Source organism: Alligator sinensis, unplaced genomic scaffold, assembly GCF_000455745.1.
Source record: "Alligator sinensis unplaced genomic scaffold, ASM45574v1 scaffold872_1, whole genome shotgun sequence".
NCBI lineage: Eukaryota > Metazoa > Chordata > Crocodylia > Alligatoridae > Alligator > Alligator sinensis.
The window spans coordinates 103,620-120,071 of NW_005843140.1; the positions used below are offsets into that span (position 1 = coordinate 103,620).

Consider the following 16,452-nt stretch of genomic DNA (forward strand, 5'->3'; position numbering starts at 1 on the left):
CATCGGTGCCGTACCTCCTGTTGAGTGTGGCGCTGTTGAGGGCGAAGTAGACGTAGGGGTCCAGCTGACTGGCCTTCACGTCGTCTCTGCCTTTCTGCAGGACACACAGGACAGTGGAGACAGATGTACGTGGCCTGGGGCAGCTGGCAGCCTGGCAGGGGACAGTGCCCCCTTCCCCTGAACCCTGGGACCAACACTGCTGCAGTGGTGTGGGCTCAAGGCAGGGGGTAGAGGGGCAGCGGGCCTGGGGGACACAGCCCCATGGCATCTCCCAGGTTTTTAAGCCTCCCCAGAGGTGCTGGGTGCAGGCTGCAGCCAAGCTTGGGGATGGGGACTGGGATGTGCCAGTGCTCCTGCTGGTACCAGCCCTGCAGGGTCCTGGCTACAGGGTCTTGCCCCTCTGCTCAGTCTCAGACCAATGCTGCACTGGGGGTAGGAAGAGATTTCCTGCAGTCAGATTGATCTGAGCTGGGGGTTTTGCCTTCCTCTGCAGCGGGGGCACAGCTTCTGCCTGGGGTCTCTGGAGCACCCAAGAACCCCCCTGGCAGCAGCAGGTCATTGGTGTCCGCAGCCCCCCTGCTTTCACAGGGGCGGGGGTGATGCCTGGGCTTGTGTCTGGGTGACTGTCGTGTGGCTCAGCAGTCGGACATGAGGTTTGTCTGGGCTGGTTTGGACAGAGCTGGTCTTGCCTCCGTTAGGGCTGAGACTGGCCAGCCCCAGGGCTCTGGGACTACAACAGCCCCACACATGCTGCAGCGCCAGGCTGGGCCCCTGAATGTCTGGGCTCTGGGCAGCTGCCTCCTGCTGCACCTGGGGCCCCAGGGCAGGGCACAGAGGGCACCACAGCACAGGGGTTGCCTGAGTTGGCGCCCTACCTTGCTGCCCTGGAGGCAGGTGTCATAGGGGCCCCTTACCTTGGACGTGTAGTCCTCCTTGTGTCCTGGCGGCAGATGGATACTGGAGCCTCCTACTGCAACACAAGACCCAGGGCAGGTTAGGTAGGGCCCAGACACCGGGGGGTGGGTGGGGAGCACGTCACATCTCAGCAAAGGACAGGGTCCTGCCTGGACAGAGCGGGCTGGGCTCGGCCCTGAGTGGGGTGGCCTGGGGCCCGTGGGCCTCATTATCCCCCAAGCAATACTCGGGATGAGGCAGAGCATGCGAGCCATGTGCCAGGGGCTGCCCTGGTGACTGCGACAGCTGGCAGCCAAGAGCTCTCACTGCCCCGGGCATGGAAAGGTATATGTTCTTTGTCACGTGCTTGAAACTGTAAACTGCTGCAATCAATAAATGTTCTCACAGAATGGACTGATCTCGTTCAAGCTTTTATGAAATCATTGTTACTACCTGGAGTCTAGTGTTAAGTCTGGTAACAAAATAGTGAAGGGTTAACAGGGCTGGGGCAAGACCTCTTCACAGGGCCAGTGTCTCCCATGGGTCATGAGACCCCAAAGCTCCCCATTCTCTTCTCCTAGTGGGACCGGAGCCAGGCCCAGGCCCCCCCAGCCTCCACCCTCATCTGGGTCTTGGAGGCGCCTCGTGGCGCTGGTTGCAGGTGGCCGCCTGGCACAGAACGCACTGCCTCCACCCATGGGCCTCAGCCACACGGATGTTCAGCACGCAGCACATTGTAGCGCACGGCTGGCAGCAGCACCTGCACCAGCTCAAAGCTCTGGGGAAATGGGGGTCAGCTAGGAAAGCCCACCCCCCGCTGGGGACACCATGCCTGCCACAGCTACGGGTCAGACGCAGCTTCCCCCACCCCCAGAGTGCCCTAAGGGCCCAAGCTGGATTCAGCCATGCTGCACCTCCCTGTCCATCCCCTACTCACCAATGGTTGCGAATGAACTTCAGCTTCGCACGGAAGTGACGCTTCGTGATACCCGGCAGGTCCTGCAAAGCCTCCAGCTGCCAGGACAAGGATCATCACCCTGCCATTCCAACACTCACTACCTCTCCAGGCCCCACACCCTGTCGCCCCCATCACCCCCACACCCCATTGCTCCCTGCCCACCACACAAGGTGCCCCACACCCTCCGCAGATGGAGCTGATCTCCCCCAGTATCACCATTCCCCCACCCTGGACCCTGCGATGGTGCTGCCCCCACCCCACAGCAGGGCAATTCAGCCCTCACCCCCTTCTTGGCAGTGGCTGAGTGGGGCAGGTGCAAGCCTAGGATGTGCTGCAAGCCAGGGCAGTCCAGCTGCTGAGTTGGGAAGGGAGCCCTCCCCCTGCCTCCCACTGCAGGAGCCCAGCTCTGTCCCCCCAGGCCAGACTTACCACGGCAGGGATATGTGGGGCCAACAACCTGTCATCCAAGAGCAGCAGTGTGGCCCGGAGGAAGCCGAGCACAGCCTTGACCACGCGGCGGGTGCGGAAACCCAGCAGCAGGCAGACGCTGCGCAGCAGGTGCTCCATCTCATCCGGGCCCAGGTGCTCTGTGGGGCAGGCAGTGCCGCTGAGGTCTGCGCCCACCCAGGGGACCCTACCCCCCTGTGCAGGCCAGGCCCACACCCAGCTGGGGCTGGCGAGCAGGATGGAGCCCTTCTTGCTGGCAGAGGGGCTCTGGCTCTGGTAGGTGCCAAGACAGGCTCTGTCAAGCAAGAGCTCCCCTAGATGGGCCCACAGTGCCCCCACATCTGCCCCTCTGCTCCCCCAATGGCACCAGGGGGCTGCAAAGAGCCCCTCCGCCACCTTCAAAGGGCTCCGCCCCAGGACCTCCCCCCTCCCAGGTCTGCCCCAGCCATAGGATCCCGTGCCCACAGCCAGCTGCCCTGCAGTGTCCAGGCCCCCAGCCCCCATGCCCCGGCAGCCCAGCCTCACCTTTGAAGTTGAAGAGGAGGCGGGTGAGCACCAGCACGGTGCAGTTGATCATGCTGACAGAGCCCCTGAGCCCCGGGGAAACAAGGTACAGGAACCTCTGCATGGCCTCTGTGTGGGGCAACAGTCAGGTCAGCGAGGGCCATGCCCCCCCGCATTGGCTCCTGCCCCGGCAGGTGCCAGTTGCACCCAAGAGCTGCAGCCCAGGCTGTTGCAAGTGACCCGCATCTGAGGGAGAGGGTACTGGGAAAGTTCAGCGCTGGGGGCAGCCTGGGAGAGGTCATGGCCGTACACATGGTGGGGGGGCTGCAGGGTACCAGGGGGGCAGTGAGCAGCTTGGGGTAGGGTAGTGGGGGCTCTAACCTTGTGGGGTGGGGCCAAAGCACAGGAAGGCCTGGCCCATCTTCACCAGCAGCATGGCAGCGGTCTCGCAGACGCCCAACACCTTGGTGCACAGAATCACCTAGTGGCATCAGCCATGTGCACTTCCCAGCCCTCCCCCCAGACCAGCAGCAGCTCTGAGCACACAGGGACCCCATCCCCACCCAGCTGACCCATGGGGGGAGTCCCTGGAGACACAAACCTATCCAAGCCCAGGGCCTCCTGCCCTGAACCTGGAGGTCCCCAGCCCCTCTCCTTCCCAAGCCTTCCCAGGGTGGGAACTCTCGCCCTGTGACTCACCTGCAGGAAGCGCTGGATGGTGTGGTACAGGGTGCTCAGGGTTGGCTCGTCAGCGTAGGGGATCATGGCCATGACCAGGTCCAGGTTGGACAGCCTGTGCAGGAGGGGGTGAGCCCGTGGCTGGCCTGGGTGCTGATACCCAGCTCTCCTCCCCGCAGTACCCAACTATGGGGGCGAGGGGGATGCTGGGAGTCAGCTGGGCTGGGGACACACTGGGGGCTCTGGGTAGGCAGTGGTGAGTGCAGCCCATTTGGTGGGGGGGCTGATCTCTCTAGGGAGGCGGCGCCTGGGAGTCCCTGTGATGGCACAGATATTACCTGGTGAACTCTACGATGTGGGGATCTCTCCAGAGCAGCATCTTTCCGGCATCCTGAAGGAACCTGCACACCATCTGCAGAGAGAGAGGGCCAGGCCAGGGGGCAGTGACTGGTTAGCTGCAGTGCCAGCTTTCCTGGATGCTCTGAGCCCCCCACAGTCTCCCCTGCTGTGCCTGGTCCTGCCTGTCAGGGCTGGAACATGGAGGGACCCCTGGGTCTTAGCTTGGTCCCTGCAACTCTTGTTCTGGCACCTTTGGCCCCCACTGCAGCCACGCTCCCCTTCCCTCCCTGTGGCTCTGCCCAACTTCCACGTGCTTCCACAGCAATCCCAGCCCAAGGCTGTGTGGAGATAGTGGCACCAGGTCCTTCCCTCTGTACCCACCAGGGTGCTCACAGGCCACCCCATGCTGCCCCCCTCACCTGCTGGTCAGTGATGGTGAGGTAAGTGCGGATGGTGTCCAGCACAGTGTGCTGATGTGCCCTGTTGTTGTTGGGCTGTCTGTACATGATGAACAAGATGGGCAGGAAGTACTTGGCGAAGTGGCTGACCTCTGCCCGCTCGGCAGCTGGGGATCAGGGGGCAGAGACCGGGGAGGGGGCCATGAGGGTCTGCACTGGGGCCAGGGCCCTGGCACCTACCCATGTTCCCCCTCCTGGGCTCCCCTGTGCATGCCAGGCCTGCCCTACAGGAGACAGTGGAGCCTGCCCTGGAGAGGCATTGGGGCAACCATCCCAGTCTCACTGTCCCCCACCATTCCTCTGCCCTTGGGGCAGGACACCAGCTCCCTCACCATGCTGCTCTGAGCCTCCCCCTGCCCACCTTACCTGTCTGGCAGCCTTTGGTGATGAGGGTGCACAGGGCCTGGCACACAGTGAGGTGCAGGTCAGGGCGCTCACTGAGAGTCATGCCCAGGGTGTGTGCTAGCCTGCCGAAGGAGTTCACCACATCCGTGGGACACCTGCAAAACATGGGCAGCAGGGACCACACCTGGAAGGCAAACAGAGACTGACCATGGAGAAGGGGCTGGAAGAGGCTGGCCTCCCAGCATTGACAAGAGGGGGTCCCCCACTGCTCACCCCAGCTTTCAGTGCTGGAGCCAGGGAGGGTAAAAGGCCCAAAGATTAGGGGTTTGTCTGGGATGGTTTGGACAGGGCTGACCCTGCCTCAGGCAGGGATTGGATTGGATGTGACCCCTGTGGGTCCCTGCCAGCCCCATGGCTCTGGGACTACATGAATGAAAGGCCCGCTAGCAGATATTAGATAAGGAAGACAGGCATGGGGGTGGAGGGGTCTGTGTCAGAGAGCCCCAAACCTCCCAGCCCTGGAAGCTGCAATGAGAAAGGAGCAGGGGGGAATTCTGGCCAGGCCTGCTTCATCCTCCCCTGCAGCACCTATCATCTGCTGTGGTGAGAGGCACGACACCGGGCAGGGGAACATAATAGGGCCCCAGGGGATCCTGGCACCCACTGCTGCACCCCCTCCACAGTTTCATCAGCTCTGCTGGAGCCTGGAGCTCGGGACCCTGGGGGTGCCTGCTGGCCATGCCAGTGAGCCACTGTTCACCTGCCCCTCTAGCTTGTTGTAGATCTTGGACTTCAGCATCATCCTGTCTTGAGCTAGCTTCATGGCTGCAGCAGAAAGAATGAAACGTAAGCCTGGCGGAAGCAGGCTTCAGCATATGTGCATACGTGCATGGGTGTGCCCATGTGTGTGGTGGGGGGAGGGCAAGGCAGGCACCCTGGGGGGCAGCAGGGTGAACTGTGCCATGGAGGGGGGCAGCTGGGCCTTAGAGAGCAAGGGATGTCAGCAGCCCTGAGATAGAGAGCCCCAGCTGGGGAGACGAGCTGAGTCCAGCTGGCCCAGCCAGAGTTGCCCAAGGGCCAAGCATACTCAGCCTGGGGGTGCAGGGGGACAGGGCCAGCAGGACCCCCTGCCCCCTCCACCCAGCAGCACCAGCCTCGCTGTCCAGTGCTGCCTACTTCACCCAGGGGTGGGGAATCCCCACGCAGCCACGGACTCGGCTCTGGCTGACGGAGGGGACCCAGAGCTCTCCCTTCTGGTCCCCCTCTTACCTCTGCCCTTCAGGGCAGCCGCCAGTGGCAGAAAGTAGTGAATGAAGAAGCCAAGCCGGGCACTGCGGATGTGGTCCTGGAGCACAGGCAACAGCCAGCTGCGGGAGAAGTCCAGTATCTCCCTGGCAGGAGGGCGCAGGTCAGCCAGGCTGGGCACAGACAAGCCAGGGCAGGTGCCACAGCACCCAGGTAGGATGAGGCCAACGTTGCCCGAACCCCACAGGTCCCAGCTCCTCATTACTGCAAGCAGGAGCCACTGGGGTGGGGAGCGCAGAAGAGGGGCTGGCTGGGAAAGGGCAGGAGCCAAGGTGGCTGCACAGAGACCCCTGGAGCCAGAGCCTCGCTAGAGCTGCTCCCCTGCCAGCAATGGTAGAAGAGTCTTACCCTCCCTCCAGGCCAGCTGACAGCAGGACCCAAAGGCCTTTGTGTCCTCTTGGGACACAGATCCCAGGGCAGGGAGGGAGGCTTGGGGCCATCGCACTGCTCCTGAGCCCCTGCCCCTGGCTGAAGCACTACAAATCTGCAGGCAGAGCCCACACTGCCCGAGTCCTCAATGGAAGGCGGGGTGGGGAGGGCTGGATTCAGTGCTCGGCCAGCAGCCCACTCCTGGGGCTCCTACTGCGGTAAGCAAAGAGCCCCTCTGGGATCCCAGGAACTGAGGCTGCTCCCCTCTCCCAGCCCATGCCTGTCTGTGCAGGCCCAGGGTCGGCAGCTGTAGGGGGAGGGCTGGGGCCTGGGTCCTGCCATCATTTCCCTCCCCATGGCTCTCCTTGGCTGCAGAGGCACAAGCCAGGACCTGGCAGTTGCCTGGGAGAAAAAGGATCCAGCTGCCATAGCTGGGAGCCTCTGCTTTCCCCACCCTGGTTGCTGGCAAGAGCCCTTGCCGGGCCCAGACCTTGCGGCAAGCCCGTACTCACTCCCTGCTCTTGATACCCAGGGGCACGGCCTCCAACAGCACCTCGGGACCCATGGCGCTCACGGCAGCCCCCACCGCCTTGTCCAGCTCGGTCACATCAGAGAAATCCAGGGACAGACGCAATTTGCACAGGGTCTTCAGGCACTGTGGGGGGAGGAGGGACATGGTCATGGGGTGCCCAACAACTCTCCCGTCCTCTCCACACCCCACATGGATGTGGCCAGTGCTGGGGAGCACCAGCCAGCACCATGCCAGGACACAGAAGGAGACAAAAGCCCCCACTACCCCCTTCCATGTCATCGGGGCAGAGCCAGCTCTTGTGCTGGGATCTGGGGCCCCCTAGCCATGGGTCCACAGTCACTCAAAGGAGCAGGAGGCCACCCCACGCCACCCTGTCCTCACCCCCTGCATGGCAGAGACCACAGCCTGGCCTGGTGCCAGTGCCATCACATGCAGCCCCCAGGCTGACACAGCCCACTGAATTCCACCCCGGGGAACCACCAGGGCAGCTCTCATCTGCCCAAGCCCACGTGTGAGCACAGGCCGTTGTGCAGAAAGTGTCATTGCTGCAGTACACTGTGCAAGGCAATTATGAGGCCCTGAAACGGACAGCCTCTCTGCCCCAGTCCGAGCCCCTCACCTTCCTCATGATGGGGTGACCCTGTTTCCCGCACACCTTGAAGAAGACCTGCAGCACCTGCAGCACAGGTGCCCGCACCTTACGGTACTGGTACGTCAGACCGTCCTCCACCGCCCTGCATGGACAGGAGGCAGGAGACTCAGTGCAGCCTCCAGCAGGGCAGGGAGCAGCTGCCTGACCCATCTGGGGTGGGTGGGCTAGATGCACCAGAAGAACCGTGGGGGCTTCTCCCAGCTACGAGAGCCTGGATGCAGAGAACATGGGTGGGAGTACCTGAGGCCCCGAAGAGACAACCCCAACCCCAGCCGCACCTGAACATCTCGCAGAGAGAGGCAGCGGGGCCGGAGGCAGAGGTGGAGATGAGCCCCAGGTTGGCCATGTGGGGGACCACGCACTTGTTCAGCAGCATCTGTAGGGGCCAGAGGGAGTCAGCGAGTCTGGACCCCTCCTGGCCTGTCCCCTGCCCCACTAGCCCACCCTGCTTAGTTCCCCACCCTCCACTGGGGAACGGGCCCTGGAGGCTCCAGCCCCAGCGTGAAACACTCCACCGTCAGCCCAGAGCACTGGGGGTGGAGACCCTGCCCTGGCCCTGCTGGCTGGGCTCCCAGATGTGCCTGCAGCCCCCTCACCCTCATGACCTAGGCCTGGTACCTTGAGGGTCTTTGCGGCAACTGATGGCACCTGGGGGTGCGGCAACAAGAAGAGGGTCATAGTGGCTGCGAAGAGCCGGGGCAAGTGCCTCCAGCACAGCTCCATCTGCAGCCTGCAACACAGATGGGGCTAGCAGAGTCCCTGCAGAGCTCCTGCCCCCCAACCCCAACACAGCAGCTCCCGTCAGCCTGGAACCAGCTACCCCCTCCCATGGCCACTTCCAGGCTAGACTGGACCAGAACAGCAGGAGCCACCGCCCCGGGCCAGGCCAGGACCCCAAAGCTTCCAGCCAGGCCAGTACCAGGCTCCGAGGCAGCCAGTGGCAGGCGCTGTGTGGCAGAGCGTGCATAGAGGGACCCTTCCCATGCCCCAGCAGGTGCAAGGTCAAGAGCTCACACCTGCCCAGGTGGATGTGGGCCCTCTCCATGACATCCAGCCAGGTCACCGTAGGCTGCAGATTGCTCTCGCTGGGCAAATAGTCATACAGCGCCTGTGGCAGGGCAAAGGGTGTGAGCAGGGCCCAGCCATGGCCTCTCCCCCATGGCCCCCCACGCTCACCTCGATGATCTGGACATTGAGCTCAACAGGGAGGCAGGTGTGACTGGACTGCGCACTGAAGAGGAAGTGGAAGATCTGCATGGCAGACTCCATTACCAGCTGCAAGGGACAGGGTGTCAGGGGGTAGGGAGGTGTTGGTGCCAGGCAGTGCCCCACAGGGCCCCTAGGTCCACAAGGCAGGTGTCCCTCCCCATCAGGGCTGTCCATCAGGACCCCTGCACCTCCCAAGCATCCCAGCACCAGGCCAACTCCTAGCAGAGCCTGCAGCACAGTCCCACAGCCAGGGATGGTGGGGTCTGGCTCTGTCCCAAGTGGCACCTGGGGCTCTCTGCACGTACCCCGACACATTGCATCCCCCTGTCAGCCCTGCCCTGGGCTCCCAAGGCACAACATTGGGAGCGGGGTCCTGGTAACGGCCAGTATCTGCCCCCTGCCCTGGGCAAAGCCTCACCATTTGGCCAAGGGTCATAACGTGGAGCAGGGTCTCGCAGTAGATACTCATGGTGGCCCCGGGCAGGCGGGGCAGCAGGTCATGCAGCAGTGTCAACACATCCAGAATGGCAGTGGCCTCCCTGGTGCCTGGGGGTGGTCAAGTAGGCACTGAGCGTGCACAACCCCAAGCAGCAGCCCTGGGTGCACAGCCCCTAGCCAGGTCTGCCCCTCTTGCCCCCAGAGCTCGGCACAGATGCTGGCTTGGGCACAACCTCATCCTGGCCACCGCTCAAAATCCCTCCCAGCCACCCACTCTCCAGCAGGCTCCTAGCCCTGGCCCAACTCCCCTGAGCTGCTGCCCTGGAGTCACGAACTGCCCCAGTGCCATCATACCCCCCAGCCCCTGTTACCTGCCTCTACAGTGCCGTGATCCCCCCCGCAACCGCCCCCACAGTCCCGTACCTCCAGCCCTCCTGATCTCCTGTGCACAGAACTTGACAGTGACACGCACGGCCCGGCGGTATGCGGGGGACACGACCTCAAACAGGATGGACGAGATGCCACACTGCGCTGCCTTCTGCACCTGCAGGGGTTGGGGAGCAGGTGAGGAGAATGCACAGGGCCAGGAACCAGTGCCGGGAAGCCCAGGCTTAGCGCTGCCAAGGCATGGCAGGGACCAGACCTGCAGCGAGGCTCCAGGAGGGGCTGAGCTGATGCAGGGGCCATGGGACAACGGGACTCACCTGGGGCTCAGCATGGAGTGTGAAGCTGAGTAGGTGTTGGTAGGCCTGCCGCATGACAAGTTTGTTCCAGGGAACCAGTTTCCGCAGCAGCGTGGCCAGGCAGGAGAGGACCTGTCGGGGAGACACACGGGGATGCTGGCACGGGGCCCATAGAGCCAGCGGGGCAGGAGACCCGACCCTCACCCCCGGCAGCCTGCACGTGTCCCCCTCCCACCTCCCCCCAGGCCTCTGTCCAGGCACCAGCAGGGTGAACACCCAGCACCCCACATTGCAATAGGCTGCACTACACCTTGTCGCAGCAGCACCAGGGGGGGGGGGGGGAGGGGGGGCTGACTCCCCCTGCTGCCGGCCCCCACCCCCAGCTCAGGAGGGCACAACAGGCCCCAAAGCACCCAGAGGGGAGCCCCAGGCCAGCCAGGCCATAGGAAGGGGCTTTGAGGTCCTAGGGCAGCTCTCACTGCTGCCTCCTCCCACCCCGGGCCACTCACCGAGCACAGGGCAGAGCTGGAGCTGCTGCAAGTCAGAGAGGCCAGAATGCTCCTGAAGGTTTTCGAGGTGTCCAAGAACCGTCTCCTCAGCATGGGCGCCGGGACCCTGGTGGAGACAGAGGCATTGGCACGGCCATGGGGGTCAGGGGCATGGAAACAGGCAGCACTCAGAGCTGTCTGCTCCCCACCAGCCTTTAGACCCTCCTCCTGCTGCTGCCTTTGCCCAGCACTGCATCATCCGCCCTGCCCCACAAAGCCCAGGACAGCTCTGCCCCTGGGCAGCCAAGACAGCCTGTGTATGCAATGCAAATGGGGGCACTCACCGCTCCAGCACCAGGCTGAGTGGCTTTGGAGCCGCAGCGCCGGGCCCTCGCGCACCACCCAGTGACTCTGAGCACTCCGTGGTCTTCAGCATGTTCATCTGAAGATGGGCACAGGTGCACAGCCCAGTCTCAGGGCAGCCCAAGCCAGGAGCAGGGGGATCTGCCTCTGGCCAAAGCCCCCAGAACCCTGCAACTGCCCTGAGCCAGCTGGGTCCTGGCCTGCCGAGGCGAGGTGGAGGACACTTGGAGCTGCTCCCTGACCCCCCTGTGCCAGGTGGAGCAGAAAGCAGCCCCCACCCCACAGCTGCAGCTGCCTTGGTCCCAGCAGCACTTGTCCAGGCCCTGTGACCTAGGCACCTGGGGACACTGCAGGCTGCAGCTGAGCACCCCAGCCCATGGGGCAGCCGAGGGAGAGCCCAGAACCCCCCAAGGCAAGACCAGCCCATGGCGGGAACAACTAGCAAGGGGCATTGCTGCCCTGGCCTAGCACTGATGCAGTACACCTACCTGGACACGGGCTTTGGGGACCCCAGGCACTTCCCAGAGCTCAGGCCTCAGCAGCTCATCATGGCTGAGCTTGGTAAGGAGCACCGTGCCCCTATGTCCAGCCCAGGTCCATGACCCCTGCACCACCCAGCACAGCCCTGTTGGGCCATGGGCACTCACCAGCACAGCAAAGTACTTAGTCACTCCCTCAATGCAGTCCTCAGCACGGATCTCTTTTGGCACAGCCGCCAACACCCGGCGGAGCTGTGGGCATGGAGTGGGGAGGGAAGCTCAGGCCCGGCCCCAGCCTGGTCCACGAACACACCCCAGCCTGGAGGCTGTGACACCTGCAGCCACTCAAGGCGGGAAGCCCTTGGCCCCAGCAGAGAACACCCCAAGCAGGGGCCTGAGAGCATCCCCTTCTCCACAGCACCGTGGGCCCAGCTCCAGCCCTGCACCCCACACCAGTCCCAGCCCCAGCCACCTCCTCATGCTCGATGGAGCTGCTGGGCCCACACAAACACGGCAGCTGCCAGAAGGTGACTTTGGTGTAGTAGCTTGGGCCGCTCAGGAAGGTGACCAAGGACCTATCGGTCTGGGCCTTGCAACCATCCTGCTCCTCCATGCGGGGCTGGGCAACTTCGCCCACCCCCAGAAAGCCTGGCTGCAGTTCATCAGGCAGGTTCACAGCATCCATGGTCAAGTTGCTCTTCTCTGCCAGACAAATGAACAGACAGACATGGGGGTCAGTGCTGGAAGGACAGCAGGAGGGCAGTCACCTGGCAAGGCTGGGAGATCTCTGCCCTCCCCAGGCTGACTCCTGAGCCTCGCCCTCTCTCCCCAAGATGCCCTATTATGTTCCCCTGCAAGGGAGCATGCCCCCTGCCCTGTCATTGATCAGCTGGTAGTCCCCAAGCATCTCCTTGCAAGGTGCCTCGTCTCCCCGGGGCTGCAGCACTGGCAGCCAGGACCTCACATGGGATGGGCCACAACAAAATGCCTGCAGGCAGCCGGGGACACAGCCCTGCCTGATGGAAAAGGCGCTGCCTCTGATGGGTTCCCTGGGAGAAAGGTCCCTGCCCATGGTCTCCAGCAGCCCTGGGGTCAGTGCAGCCCAACAAGGCAGAAGCCCTTGAAACAGCCTGGCTTATGCTTCCGTGACTCAAAGCTCAAGCTGGGGAAGTCTGTCTGGGGGCTGTCACTGCTGAAGTTCAAGCCAGAGCCATCACTGCCACCCCCAGGGTCAGGGGCAGGACCGTGGCACCAAGCCCTTTCGCAGTGGGGTCTGAACCCAGAGCATGCTGTTGCTTTTGCACATCCAAGATGCTGTCCTGTCCATGCCCCACGTTCACCCCTCTCTCCCGGATGGCAGCAGCAGAAGGGCCGGGACCCTGCACCAGCCCCAGCGAGAACCAGGCTCCCAGGGGCTCTGTGCACCCCCCATTCTGTACGCACAGCCTGAGTTCTTTTTTGCTAGATGCGATTTGTGTTTTAATACAGTCAAATGCCATGCCAGCTGGCCAAGGAGGGGGCATAGCCAGCTGATCTGCCCAGCTCTTGGCTCCGAATACAGGGGGACAGGGCCGGGGAGGAGAGACGGCTGATGAGGGTTTCCCCATCCCCGGAGAGACCCCAGCTGGGAGCCCAGTGTCCAGCAGAGGGGTGGATTTCCCCCCACACCCCTCTTCAGGGGCCTGGACTGAGGAGGGGGCATGACTAGAGGACCAGCTCCAGGCAGGGGGAAAAGAAGGAGAAACACCCCACGGGGGGCTTCCCTCCTCCCCCTTCCCCAGCATGTCAGCCAGGCTGGAGGCTGAAGAGGGGTGTCTGGGGAAAGTGCCCTCTCCCAGCTCTGCGCTGGCCCGGTGCCCCTGCTCCTGGTATGGGCCACTGCTGGGTCCCCTGTCACTTTTGAAAAGCAAATATAAGTGCACTACAAAGATCAAGTGAGTCCTGGGGCTTTTTCATGGGCAACTGGTGCCTCCCAAGTCGGGGGGAGGGCAATCAGATCACTGACCGGGGTGGGGTCCCCTAGCAGCGGATTGCCAAGCCCAAAATCGCCAGCGGTGAAACCGGAAGTGCACTTCTGCTGGCACTTCCAGTTTTGCGGCTGCTGTTTCCAGGGCATGCATGGCCAGTCTCAGGGGGTGCACGTGCATCCCCTATGCGTCACCAGTGGGCTTTTTGACTGTCTGTATTTCAGTACAAATTGCTTAACAGGGCCTCCCGCCGACTCCTAAGTTGCTCAGTTCATCAATGGGACAGAAGAAAGCCCATTAACAAAATCAACTTAACTTCAGTCAGTCCTTTTGCAAAGAAAGGCCGAACCATCAAGTTCCCTTCCTTGTGCTTCCCTCCATTAATAACTCTGTCAATGAACTGTATATTCCTCAACTTGAGTTGGACCCCGCTGATCTGCCCAGGTCCCTTCCAGCCTTACAATCTATGAATCAGTCCCACCAGGTTGTTAGCCCACCCTCGCAGCCCGAGTCGGGGCTGGGGACCCCTCTGGCATAGGGGCTTTTCCTTCTACCATTCCCCCCCCCCCAATCAGGGGAAAGTCCCAGCTCTCCAACAACAGAAAAACACATCAAACAGAAACGAAAGCAATTTTGCAATAAAAAAAATGACAGGCCCCTTTTAAAGACTCACAGGCCAGTGTAACAGAGGCTTCCTGCTCTTTCCCCACTCTGTCACCTCCCAGCTTGCTTTCTCGCGCCACTGGTCTTGGTTGGGAAAGATGATTCTTCGACCACCCTGGCCTGGGGGTCTGCTCACTCCTCTGATGGCAGAGGGGACCCTCTAGCTCCTCTTCTACGTGCCAGCGCAGCTTTGGTCCTGCCCTCTCCCGGATAGAAACACAGTTTTCAAGCTCCCCAACCAGGAGCGAGCAGGAACTCAGAACCTCCCAACCACTCCCTAAGCGCTTCCCCTCCTACCGAAACCAAAACCACTTCTTTTGTAGGCTGCTTTTTTTGGGTGTTTTTTGGAATGACCCTTTTTTTTACAAACAGTTCTGCAGCTGTTCTTATCTTCATCCTCAGCAAAGGCAAACATTGTATAAGTACTAGCGAATTGCCCGTCAAGAATGACAGATGAATTTCAAAGCACAAAAACAAACAGATTTTACTTTTTATATTTATTAAATAAATTTAATATTTATAAAACTTAAATGACATAGGCTGAACATTTGAAGATACCAATCCCTCCCTCCACTTGCTCTCACCCTGCTGGAAGGAGCCCAGCCGCTGCCCGTGTGCCTCTTTGCTAGGCAAGGGCAGACGAGCTCCGTGCCTTGCAACAGCTGCCCACGCCCCGGGGCTTCCTTCGTGCCACCCTCCTTCCCTGGTCCGGGCTTGGGATGGGGCCACCGCTGCTCACCCACTGCCTTGCGCCTCTGCCTAGCTCCTGCTTTTCCTCAGCTGGCCCCTCCCTCTGCTCTGTCCTCCTGGGAGGAGCTCAGTAGAAACAGCCCTGGTCCCTGACTTTTTTCCCTAATTCTGGAAGTTGGGATCATCCTGACATAGCCACTAAACAAATGCCAGACTAATGTGGGAATTACCATACAGACAGCGCAAAATGTCCAGGCATGTAAAAATAGATTAAAACTTGGGAACATTGCTGCAAAAGGCTGAGCATGTGTTGCGCCACGTGTCAGCGGCTTGCAAACAGAAGCTGCAGGACAACCCCCCCCCGAGGCCTGGTTACACACCAAGAAAAGGGGGACACTCAATTCTGCTGCCAGCTGCTTGGCAGAAACATTTCTGTGTAGCCCCGACAGCAACGCTGGGGGCAGTTTAGCTGTGGGGGGGCATCCCCTGAAGAGAACCGGAGGGCGCAACATGAGCCTTCATGCCAACATGCTACAGGCAACACCAACTCAGGCCTCCGAGATGAAGAATCTCCGATGCCAGCATCAGGCAGGACAGCAGGCGTTAGCTCCGTCAGGAGCCAAACCTCTGGCAACACCAGGGGCTCAGAGTCATGCCCTCTGCAAGTGCCTCAGGAGGTCCCTTCCTGCCCAAGATGCCTGTGAGAGACCCCTTCCAGCTCTGCACCCCAATCTCCTTACCCCCTCCGCTGTAGCAGCACCATGAGAAGAGAGAGTAAAGCTGCAATCATGTCACACAAAACCAGGATGTCCAGAATAACATTAATCAAAGTGCCTACAGCTATGGAGAGAAGACAACTGTTAAGTTCCTGTATACTGATGTCAGCAGCGTGGGCAATAAATAAGTAGGAGCATTAGCACTGCTTGCTCGTTTACAAATGTCATTTTGACCTATCAGCAGACAAGGTTCTTTGGGTGAATCTGATATCTTTTATTAGACCAACTTAAATAGCTGGAAAACAATTTTTAAGCAAGCTTTCAGGTTCAAAAACCCTTCGTCACGCTAAGGAAGTTTCAGCAGTTGGTGTGTGCTCTTCCTGGATGGAATGAAAAGTAAAGAAGCCTACTTTTGACCTATTGGTACCAATGAAACCTGACGGGACAAGTCCCTAGCTATGCCTTTTTAGGAAGAGTTTCGTAGTCAAGAGAGAAGGAGAGCAGCACTACATGCAATGGTTTTACCTGCCTGAGTCAGGGACAGTTCAGCCGCAAAGGATGCTGAATGCCTATGGACTGACATGAAGGCAATGAAGCATGAAATGGAGTGTGGCTGATGTCTGTTACAGAACAGCAACACCTATTAAAAAACAGGACTAGCTCCTCTAAACCCTTGTCTATAACACGTAGGGAAAAAAAACTGACTATTCTGCGGATTTCAGTGAGTGACATACTGAGACTTTCAAGCTGCCAACACTAAAACTTCTAAAAACTGCAGGTTAGAATTTGCTAACTCATCAAGTGTTCCTCCAACAGGAAGGGAATCTGTATCAGCCTTTACAGTGACAGATAAGAGGACCTGATGTCAGAACTAAAACTTAGTTATGTACAGGTGGTCAGGACTTGATTACATTTGTCACGTGCCAACAGAGAAAGTCCAACCCAGTAATATAGTTAACAAGGTGCTTTAAAATGGCCAGTTTCACATCATCAAATACAGTTAAGAGCTGAATCAATTTTGTGAAAGAACTAAAACAGACAAATCTAAATGATAATCAGCAACTGTCTAAGGATATTGTAGAAGGTGCCCAAAGTCATCGTCCCACAGTCAAGAGAGACCGTGATGGCTAGAAACAGGTTAGACTTAGCACGCAAGTACAAGCTGCAGTAAAATATATATTTAACAAATACACAAAGAAATGGCAGCCACGAAGTTAGTAGCCATGAATATGTTAGAAACAAAGTAGTCAGGAAATTGGTTAGGGAAGCAAAAAA

The 16,452-nt window shown here is 60.2% G+C and overlaps 1 protein-coding gene across 1 annotated transcript in view; it reads right to left on the reverse strand.

The window, feature by feature from the left end:
• LOC102377533 (RRP12-like protein) overlaps positions 1 to 13,976 on the reverse strand; it is a 14,592-nt gene extending 616 nt beyond the window's left edge. Inside the window, exons 1-26 of the mRNA XM_014526732.1 lie at positions 13,782 to 13,976; positions 11,614 to 11,843; positions 11,310 to 11,393; positions 10,644 to 10,741; positions 10,321 to 10,426; positions 9,833 to 9,943; positions 9,552 to 9,672; positions 9,109 to 9,236; positions 8,658 to 8,756; positions 8,498 to 8,589; positions 8,100 to 8,211; positions 7,760 to 7,857; positions 7,449 to 7,563; positions 6,810 to 6,952; positions 5,893 to 6,014; positions 5,384 to 5,448; positions 4,645 to 4,807; positions 4,240 to 4,385; positions 3,820 to 3,893; positions 3,503 to 3,596; positions 3,185 to 3,266; positions 2,825 to 2,932; positions 2,282 to 2,439; positions 1,832 to 1,908; positions 915 to 970; positions 15 to 94 (exon numbers count right to left, since the gene is read on the reverse strand). Coding sequence (XP_014382218.1) covers positions 15 to 94; positions 915 to 970; positions 1,832 to 1,908; positions 2,282 to 2,439; positions 2,825 to 2,932; positions 3,185 to 3,266; positions 3,503 to 3,596; positions 3,820 to 3,893; positions 4,240 to 4,385; positions 4,645 to 4,807; positions 5,384 to 5,448; positions 5,893 to 6,014; positions 6,810 to 6,952; positions 7,449 to 7,563; positions 7,760 to 7,857; positions 8,100 to 8,211; positions 8,498 to 8,589; positions 8,658 to 8,756; positions 9,109 to 9,236; positions 9,552 to 9,672; positions 9,833 to 9,943; positions 10,321 to 10,426; positions 10,644 to 10,741; positions 11,310 to 11,393; positions 11,614 to 11,826 — 2,745 coding nt within the window. The 5' untranslated portion in view covers positions 11,827 to 11,843; positions 13,782 to 13,976. The remainder of the gene's footprint in view (positions 1 to 14; positions 95 to 914; positions 971 to 1,831; positions 1,909 to 2,281; positions 2,440 to 2,824; positions 2,933 to 3,184; positions 3,267 to 3,502; positions 3,597 to 3,819; positions 3,894 to 4,239; positions 4,386 to 4,644; positions 4,808 to 5,383; positions 5,449 to 5,892; positions 6,015 to 6,809; positions 6,953 to 7,448; positions 7,564 to 7,759; positions 7,858 to 8,099; positions 8,212 to 8,497; positions 8,590 to 8,657; positions 8,757 to 9,108; positions 9,237 to 9,551; positions 9,673 to 9,832; positions 9,944 to 10,320; positions 10,427 to 10,643; positions 10,742 to 11,309; positions 11,394 to 11,613; positions 11,844 to 13,781) is intronic.
• Positions 13,977 to 16,452: the final 2,476 nt, after the last annotated feature.